Source organism: Medicago sativa, chromosome 2 (genome assembly GCF_051527215.1).
Source record: "Medicago sativa cultivar Bolivia chromosome 2, Bolivia_mono, whole genome shotgun sequence".
NCBI lineage: Eukaryota > Viridiplantae > Streptophyta > Magnoliopsida > Fabales > Fabaceae > Medicago > Medicago sativa.
Window position 1 is genome coordinate 50,433,264 of NC_140750.1, and position 10,058 is coordinate 50,443,321.

General features: G+C 37.7%; 2 protein-coding genes across 2 annotated transcripts; one reads left to right on the forward strand and one right to left on the reverse strand.

Moving 5' to 3' along the window:
• Positions 1 to 275: 275 nt before the first annotated feature.
• On the reverse strand, positions 276 to 1,688 carry LOC146948617 (uncharacterized). The gene is made up of 2 exons (XM_085744822.1): positions 703 to 1,688; positions 276 to 406 (listed from the first exon to the last, which is right to left on the reverse strand). Exons 1-2 carry the CDS (start codon positions 1,670 to 1,672, stop codon positions 372 to 374), a joined length of 1,005 nt encoding a protein of 334 aa, XP_085600948.1. The 5' UTR covers positions 1,673 to 1,688; the 3' UTR covers positions 276 to 371.
• Positions 1,689 to 7,801: 6,113 nt separating this feature from the next.
• LOC146948618 (uncharacterized) lies at positions 7,802 to 9,845 on the forward strand. The gene is made up of 2 exons (XM_085748408.1): positions 7,802 to 7,927; positions 9,213 to 9,845. Exons 1-2 carry the CDS (start codon positions 7,802 to 7,804, stop codon positions 9,843 to 9,845), a joined length of 759 nt encoding a protein of 252 aa, XP_085604534.1.
• Positions 9,846 to 10,058: the final 213 nt, after the last annotated feature.

Sequence of the window (10,058 nt, forward strand, 5' to 3'; positions counted from 1 at the left end):
GGCCTTGTAAAGAAACAGTACTAATTGGTCCCCATATGTCCATATGTAATAGTTCAAAACAATGTGAAGATGTATGCTCACTTGAGGGAAAAGGAATTCTTGTTTGTTTAGCCAAAGGACAAAAATCACAAACAATGTTTTTATTTATTGAAATGTAAGGAAAAGTAGTACAAAGATGTTGCAAAACAGAAGTAGAAGGATGGCCTAATCTATAGTGCCATACATCAAAATCATGTAAATTGCTAGATCTTATAGAATTAGAAATAGATGAATCTGCCCCAATTTTATTAGAATCTAAAATGTGTAAAGTGTCAGCATGACATGCAGGCCCCTGAGAGTGTAGACTGAGAATGTAGAGGTTGCTGATCAACTCAACATGCCCAATCGTCCTCTGGGTATGCAAATCCTGAAGAACACAAGAATTACGGGAAAATATAAGTTTGCAGTCCACAGTTTTAGTTAATTGAGAAATAGAGATGAGACTAATACGAAATTGAGGCAAGAAAAGAACATTATTAATCTCAAATTTTTCTGAAAATTTAATTGAACCACAATACTGAGCAATCAAGGAGGTTCCATTTGGAAAAGAGACAGATATTGGTTGAATTTTGTAAAGACTAGTAAAACATTGCAAATGAGGGCAGACATGATCACTAGCACCAGAATCTAAAATCCAAGTAGAAGGGGAAAATAGCATATTACCAGATTTGTTGATGTTGGAAACCATGTGAGTTTTGAGGTCTTCGGTGGATTGCTTATTTGAAGAAGACTCAGAATGGGATGACTTGAGGAGATTAATCAGATATTTGTATTCTTCTTTGGACAAGGAAAGATTGTTGTCATGATTATGTTGCTCAACACTGTTGGTTCTTGATTGTTGGGAGTTACCTCTGTGATGAGAAGCAAGACTGTTAGAGTCATTTTTTGATGCTTCAATCTGAGTTTTGGATCGATAACCTGGAGGAAATCCATGTTTGAAGTAGCAGTTATCAATGGTATGATTGGTTTTGTTGCAATTGGTGCAAAGCATTGGGGTTCTTGGACCTTTGCCACGGCCTTTAGACTGATTTGAGATATTTTTAGGGTTTGTGTAATTGATGGAAACAGTGGTGGAATCATCAGAATGGTTAAAGTCTTGTTGAGACACTAATGAATACACTTTTGAAATTGAAGGCAAAGGATCCATTAAGAGAATTTGTGTGCGAACATTGCTGTAATTTGCATTAAGACCTTTCAAAAAACAGATGATATATTCCATATTCTTGTAATTGCGAACAAAATTTGAAAGAGAGCAAGTACAAGGGTTTACACAGGAGCAAGAAGGGGTAGGTCGAAGGTCTTCCAATTCATCCCAAAGGATTTTCATATCAGTAAAATATTTTGAGAGGGATCGATCTCCTTGTTGAGTGGAATGAAGATCACGAAGGAGATCAGAAACCCTAAAGAAATTTCCTTTTGAGAATCGGTCCTCAAGATCTTTCCAAAGTTCAAATGCAGATTCAATGCAAATTGTACTTTGAAAAATATGAGGAGATAAGGTTCTGGTGATCCAAGAAAGCACCATGTTGTTGCATCTATCCCAAAGATCATATGTGGAATCAAGATAAGAAGGTTTAGGGAGAGTACCATTGATAAACCTGATTTTGTTCTTGGAAGATAGAGCACGTTTCATTGCTCTACTCCAGTTGTGATAGTTGTGGTCGGTGAGAGGTAGAAGGATAAAAAAGACCGAGACCTGGGCATGATTTAATGTATCGGAGTACTCTTATGGCAGCATCATGATGAGTTGATGTTGGCTTGCTCATGAACTGACTGAGTTGTTGGACAGCGTATGAAATATCAGGTCTGGTATTAGTGAGATAAATGAGTTGACCCACCAGTTGTCTATAAGAAGTCGGATCATCCATGAGGGTACCGGAGTCCTGTTGAAGTTTAGTTCCCCGTTGCATAGGAGAGGTGGTTGGCTTTGATACCATATTACAGAACTTGTTCTGATGATAGGAAAAAATCTGATATTGATGAAATTATAATTGTATATGATACACAGAGGGAGCGTGCCTATATATATATGGTCAACAACATCAATAATAAATGGGCAATAATAAATTGGCTAAATACTTAGAAAGGAAACAAATAATTCTAATGTAAATGTCTCTAATACTCAGCCTTATAAATTAACAAATATTCCCAATTTCAATAATACATTGAAGGTTCTATAGTAATGGAAATTGAAAGCTTCATTCAACAAAATTTCTGTAAAAAAAACATACAACAAAATTTTCGTAAAAAACATATACAACAAATTTCATGTGCTGCCATGTGTAAAATTCTCATCTTCACTGCTTCATCTGCCCTAACCTTAATCCATTCGACAGAATATCACAAACCAGCGTCACCGGCCCGAACTTCATCCTAACCACGGCGGCAAAGTAGTTGCAATCCGTGATTCCAAAGTCCACTCAGACATGAAGAAAACTTTGTGGTCGCTCCTTAAGAAGACATTGTTGTACGCCACGGTGAGATGTCGGTGGTGATGATACTGGTATCAGCGGTGGCTTGGTATTTTTGAAAGAAGTTTGATAAGAGAAACTTTTTTTTTTGACGTGTAATGATTTAATTGTATGTGTTCAAAATTGATGTGTTGGACATGTGACCAAGGAAGAGTTTCTCGAAAGAGAAAGACATATTGATGAAGGCGAAATGCTTAGGAACAAACCCAAATTAATTTTTTTTGGACATACTCACACAAATACATTTTTATTTAAAGATTAAATTGTTTAATGATGTTGAATGATATGACTAATTTAGTTATCTTTTATTTCTTTCTTTATTGTGTATGTGCCGAAATAATTTAATTTGTGATTGTGCATATGTGAGACTAACTATATATGGGTTTCATGACGTGCCCTTTCTAACCCCTTTCCTTTTTATTTCTAATTTTTTTTTTAAGCAAAGGAAACCTGCTAGTGAAGCAAGTTCCTAAAATATATTAATAACAAAGAAAGATACAATAGAAAGAGGGGGACAAACAACCAAAACCCTCCAAGGATTAACAAAACTTAAAATACGGCAAACCTAATCTATTTCTAGAGAAATCCACCCAAATTTACTGAGGTAGATGATCCCACCAGAAATAGGTATTTAAACTGAGTCCAATAGAAGCCAGTTTTTATTTCTAATTTAATATATACGTATGTGGCATTTTTAATCTATTTTTTTTTGGTGGTGGCCGAGGTTTGAACCCCGAACCTTGCATATTTTTATGCATTGTCCATACCAACTGAGCTATGCTCACGAGGACGCATTTTTAATCTAATAACTATACCTGTGATTTTAATCAAAATCAAATCAACTTTAATCGAAATTTCATAAAAGTTACTAACGCATTATCGCAATAGGAAGAGTGTAACACCCTAAACCCTTAAAACGATAAATCACGCAAATAATACAATTCATGCAAAGGATTTAGATGCTACTTCTTCTATAAGTTCCAAAACATGCATAAATAATTTTTCAAAACATCGCAGCGGAAATAATATCATCACATCTCATCAACATCTAATAAAATCTCCAAGTAGTCATGTCATATAAATCTCAATATAGCACCAATTATAAATATCATCTCAACATACTGAGTGATAAAAAAATCTCATCAAGTCATAAACTATAAACACACAAAGGTAGCTCCAAGGCTAGCCTCCGGCAAATTCACCAAGCAAAGCAACTACTCCTGCACGCCGTCTACACATCCATACGAATAAGATAGACGGTCAACCAAACAATCACTGGGGTTAGTTCACATTTCACAATTAAAGTATAATCAAATGAAAGTGAACGGAATAATTAAATTCAAATGATTAAGTAACTCAACAACATAAATAATCATCAAGCATACAAGTATAATAACCCCAAGTATACTTTCACATCATCATATATTCACCAAATTTCACCAAGTTCACCAATGCACATAAGTCACCAAGGTTCTCCAAGCACATAATTGAATATGACACATTTAGCCAATTATCAAATGTATGTAATGCCCCTAGACACGACTCTATATGCATGTGGTACCGATCAACGTCAAGGTCGTCACCTCAAGATACAAATGTATCATAATCATCGTTGTTGAATACAAAGTATTCTAGTCATCGTCGTTGGATGTAAACATCCTAGTCATCTTCACTAGATATAAATATTCAACTTATGAATGCATGAAAATATGACTCAATAATGCATACATTCACTAAACCAATCATCATCATTAAACATCGTCATTTTTTAAACATGCGGTCATCATCAATATCATCATCATTTGCATGTAAGAATTCATCATCATTAAAATCATCATCATAAACATCATCATCATAATCATCATCAACAACTAACACCTTAAGGAAACAATATCGTTTCAAATTCACATTTCGCACAAAAACGCATAAGCAACAACGTCAAGACATTCATCACTTTAACCACCCAATTATCATTGATTCATCACCATTCTATCATATAAACATGAATTACATCCCATTTACAAGTTTTGGAATCATAAAACTCAATTTCGGTAAAGTTCGTCTATTTCGGTAAAATTGTCAATTTCAATTATTTCACCCCAAAACAAAGTTTCAAGTATCAATCATGCACTAAATACATTCCCACATATCACCTATCATCTAGTGAAAACATTCACGACATTTTCGTTTCACAAAGTCACTCCATTTTCCAAAATTTCACAAGTTCGTCTCATTTTGAACATGCAATTAAACCAATATTTTTCCTCAAGATTAATCCATGTAAAACCATTCATAACAGTCCAATTATACATTAATTAGATAGGGTTAGGTGATTGAAACTCATAAGGATACTTAAAAAGTCGCAAAAAAGCGAAAAATCGACTTTCCGGACAACAGAGTGGGGCGCACGACCATGCTTACAGGGCACACGGTCCTGTATCCCAATGTCGAACAAACGCACGGTCGTGCTACAGGGGCGCACGGTCATGCCACAGCCCTGAGATTTTTCTTCTCTTCAGTCAGCTTTCCCTTGGCCTCCGTCACCTGGTTTAGAGCTTTAAGGTCCTCCACAACTTTCTTCTGCAAAAAGTAATCTTGTGGTCTTTCTCCTCCGACATCGTCTTCAGACCAACCAGGTTAGCCTCAAGCTTTACCACCTTGGCCACAACGTCATCCCGCTCTTTCACGACCTCGTCTGAGGAATTGTTCAGAACCACCACGATCTTGAGGGCCTTCATCGCATTGATGTTCTCCTCAGTCATCACCCTGTACCTACTTGCACAGGTCCTGAATCACCTTAAACTCAGGGTCTCTTAGGAAAAGGGAAGACTATGGGCCATACTCATCATGCTCAGACCACACGCTCGACAACTGAAACATTTTCCCATCATCGATCAGAGGCATATTAGGACCGACTGCTTGCCTTTGATCGATTGTGCAATTTTTTTTCCTCTTGAGGGGAATCTCGTCCTCCTCAATTTGTTTGTAATCCAACCCTTGCACAAGAAACAGAGGCTCGGAGGTGCCAATCCCTTCCCTCTATACATCCCTTTTCCTGCCGCCACCTTGGGCGGCCAGCTTCTTGCTTGACTTCTTGAGAAGCTCATGCATGTTTTGCATTTTCCCTGCGAACAAAAGAATCAGAAACTGTGCTAGTGATGAGACTTAAGAAAGAATACAACAACTCAAAATACAAGTGTTATAGTAAAACGACTATCGAGCAATTCCATCGGATTGCTGGACAATACTAGATCATGAGTATTGATCAAACAGAGCTCCGTAACCTGATTCCCTCTCGAATCCAACACAAGTTTTCCCTCCTCGTCCACCGCCTCGGTGGGCATAAAAGAGCCAACAAAGCTCCATAGCTTTTCATAATCCGCTTTCCCGTGTTCCGTCAAGCGAACATCGCTAAGGCAAAAAATCCTTTGGCTCACAGTTGTAGTAGTCTTTGCACCAGTAAAAGGGAAAGAGGGGAATACGAGCGGGTGCCATGCCACCATCAACCCGAGGCCGTTGCACTGTCTTCAGCACGTTCTGAAGGGCAGCTTTAGTCCTCGGCCGCACCAGGAATAAATGCTCCTTAAAACTTTTAACCTTCCCGACAAAAATATTGAACATTTTTTTTATTTTTTTTGGAGGGAAACCCAACCTTGCCCACCTCATCTCTCTGTTCCTCGTGGAACGGTGAAAAGAGTGAAAAATTGGTTTTTGGTCGGAGTAATTTAGAGATGTTGACAAACTAACTCGAACGCCCTCATGAAAGGGTAAGAGTTTGGGTGCAGTTGCGAGGGACATAACTCTGTCCACTATAACACGCTTATTTGGAAGGAGGAGAAAGGAAGCCTGAACCCCATATCTTTGAAGATAACTTCGTACATAGGAAACCTGTTTCTCGTGTATTGCAAACAAACACGCCCTGATGTTCTCGGAAGATTCACTTTCCAATCCTCTCTCCTCCCAATGGAGCTATACAGAATTTTCGCCGCCCCATTCGACGCAAATGACAATACCGCCTCCAAAAGCTCGTTCCCTACCCAGGAAACGTCGTGTATTGCGGCCTCATTCCTATTTGAAGTATCTGCCATGTCAAACCTGAAAGAGGAAGAAAGGAAAAATGAATTTGACGTTCAAATCCACCCTTCCTTCGCCCATAAGTCCGATCATAGCAAGAAAGGGCTCTAAATCCTCACAAAAAGGTTACACCTTAGAAGGGAAACCAAAGGACACAGAGGAAACCACCATTCACGGCGGTGCAATACCCAATATAGTGGCAACGAGTTATAACCCTAAATAGATTATAACTCATCATCGGTGGTTTCCCAGAACAACAGACAGGGACTCTAAGTCCTAAAACTACCTACTTACGATGGAAAATGTCGCCACTAACGGCGGAAACCGCCGTAACCGGAGCAGTCCTAACCACAACGTGCAGTTTTACAGTTTTTCGACAAAGCAAAAACGATCAAAATGTAGAAAATAAAATGAGAATGTTGAGAAAAACTAACCTGTTAGGTGTTAAAGATGAACTGAGTCCGTAAGTGAGTGGTTGAGGGACTAAAATGGACTGGAAATCTCTTTGAAACCTGAAGGGAATTATGAAACGTCTGAGTTGTAAGAATACGAAAATGGTAAAAGTGTTTCCAAACAACATTTGAAACTATTTATATTCCCTTTCCAACCCTTCAGAAAACAGCAAGTTCGATCCGTTGCATTCCTTCACAAACCAAACAAAGCAACAATCCAAATCACATATATTCACACAATCTAACGGTTCTGATCAAACCCATCAGATGTCCAAATGTCAGGATCAAAACAACGGTGATGATTAAGCTTCGGGAACAGGCATCCAGACACACTCAAGGCACTAGGTAATCAAGTGTGTTACTAGCCTTTACACGTGGCATCTAGAAACCATGTCCCCTCAATCTCACCCTTGAGACATGGGCATTAATTACTGAATGACAAACAACCAACTCTCTGACGAGAGAATCTTTTAACCAACACATCTTTTAGCACGGTGAAAGGACACGCCTCATCCCAACCATGAGGGTCTCCCCACACCATTGATCGGGCATATATACCCAAGGTCATAGCGAGCATGTCCTTGTGAACGGCATCGTTAACCCTGATGTCGACATAATCACCGATATGATAGGTCATGAGACGCACGAGGCATTCCCTTATGAACAACGTCGTTAACTCTAATGTCGACATAATAACCGATGTGTTAAGTCTTGAGACGTAGATATGCTAGCTATTTGATCAACTGACTCATGATCGTTGCAACCATGGTAGAACTTGTGAGACATCCTGTTGCGAACTATACTGTTCCATCGCTAGCATGTCATTCCATCACATGCACTTACCACCGAAACAAGCATGTCCTTTGCATATTCAATAAACCCAAAACAAAGGTTATCACCTCACAGGAGCTCCCACGAGCAGTTTCCTCGCTCATACAAAGTCATCACTCTTTACCAAGAGCAACGACTTAGGGAGCTACTGTTATGGACCGACCAAAGCATTTAGGCCCAATATAAACAAACCCAAATCCCGCATTTGGCAACATTACTCGCAGCACACCCCCTCCCCCTGATGGGGGTGCTTGGAGCAACAGAGACCAGTTCAAACGAACAGTAACAGTCCCCATCATGGCTCTGCGAATCTCTCCTCGGTGGTTACACTTCCTACAAATTCGTAACCACCGAGCACACGTGTGCCATACAACGGCTCTGCAAACATCACCTCTATATAAAGGTAAATCTTGGTTGTCCGGAAGGTTAGAATCTACTCTCTCTCTCTCTGAACCCCCCCATTCCGATCTTCTACTGACTTGAACGTCGGAGTGTCTGTAGGTACACACCCCCACCGTTTCAGTTACCAACTGAAGCATTCCACCACCGTATAACCACCGCACATAAACTGCACCGATAGTCACTTTCTAATCATGTACGATCAGAATCAAACTCGAGTTATCTCGAATGATTCATCATTTGTTGAAGCTCATTAACCATTTGAATCCAATTTCTTAGTTTAATAACTGATGTATTTGATATATTGAATTACTAATGTATTTGATGTATAATATAAATCAAATGCATAAGTTATAATAAAAATGATTTGTTTGATATAATAAAATTATAGTCATGCTAACATGTACCCTTAAGACATGTGTTAAAGATTCGACAAATAAAAAAATTGTTGACAAAAATTTTTCTTAAAAAAAATTATTCACAAAAATTTATTTTCAAATTGTTGAGAAATAAATTACCAGGTTTATTCCATGTTGAGTTCTTTAAAAGGCTAAATTATACAAGAGGTCTTTTAAGTTATTTAATTATGATAAATTGGTCTTTAAGTTTTTTTCGTACAACTTAGATCCTTTATGTTAATTAATTGTAACATGTTGGTCTTTAAGTTTTTTCCACACCAATTAGGTCTTTAAGTTATTTTACTGTAACAATATAAGTTATTTTAGATCTTAAAATATAAATTATTTAGAGTCTAAAAGTTACAATTAAATAACTTAAAAATATAATTGATACAAAAAAAACTTAAAACGAACTTCTTACGATTAATTAACATAAATGAAATGATGTAAGTGGTAAAAAAAATTAAAAATTAATTTATTACATTAAATAACTTAAAAGACTTTTGTGGAGTATTTGGAAAGCTAGGAATCTCAAATTATGGCAGCAGGTGTCCGATTCAACTGTTACCATTCTGGAAAGAGCAAGACACCTTCTAGATGGTTGGAGAAATGCTAATCGTAAGCAAGCTCCTATAAGGCAAGGCAATTCATCTTCTCATCCGAGTGCTTCCCCTCTTAATGGGGATGCAAACTTTAGATGGAGAAAACCAAGAAGTGGCAGATATAAATGCAATGTCGACGCCTCATTTCCTAACAACACAAATAAGGTAGGTTTTGGAATGTGCATCCGAAATTCAAATGGGAACCATGTCCGTTCTAAAACAATGTGGTTTACGCCAGTCTGTTCTGTCGATGTTGGGGAGGCTCTGGCGTTACATCATGCGATTCGGTGGATACATGAACTTCAACTCACAAATGTTGATTTCGAGGTTGACTCAAAAAGAGTAGCTGATTATTTCAACAATGGTCGTGGAAATGTCACCGAGTTTGGGTCCATTATGGATACTAGTACTCAGTTCTATAGCACTTATTTAACAATCTCTCATGTCAAGTTTATTAGGAGACAAGCAAATGAGGTTGCACATACTTTAGCTAAGGCAGCCACATCTAGTCCTAGTCTTCAGGTCTTTGATGATATTCCAACATGTATTTCTGATCTGATTTTTAATGAAATGATATAATTTATTTTTCTCAAAAAAAAAAAAACTTAAAAGACTTTTGTGTAATTTAGCCTCTTTAAAATGTTCAAAGGAAGATTTTTTTTAGGGAAATGTTAACCAGTGCTCCCAGGGCACTTGTTAAGGAATTATAAAAGGAAATATTGTCTTAGAAATTGTGTATTATACTTTTTCAAAGTTAAAAAAATGTTCTTTTCAATGCAAAACTTTTTTTTT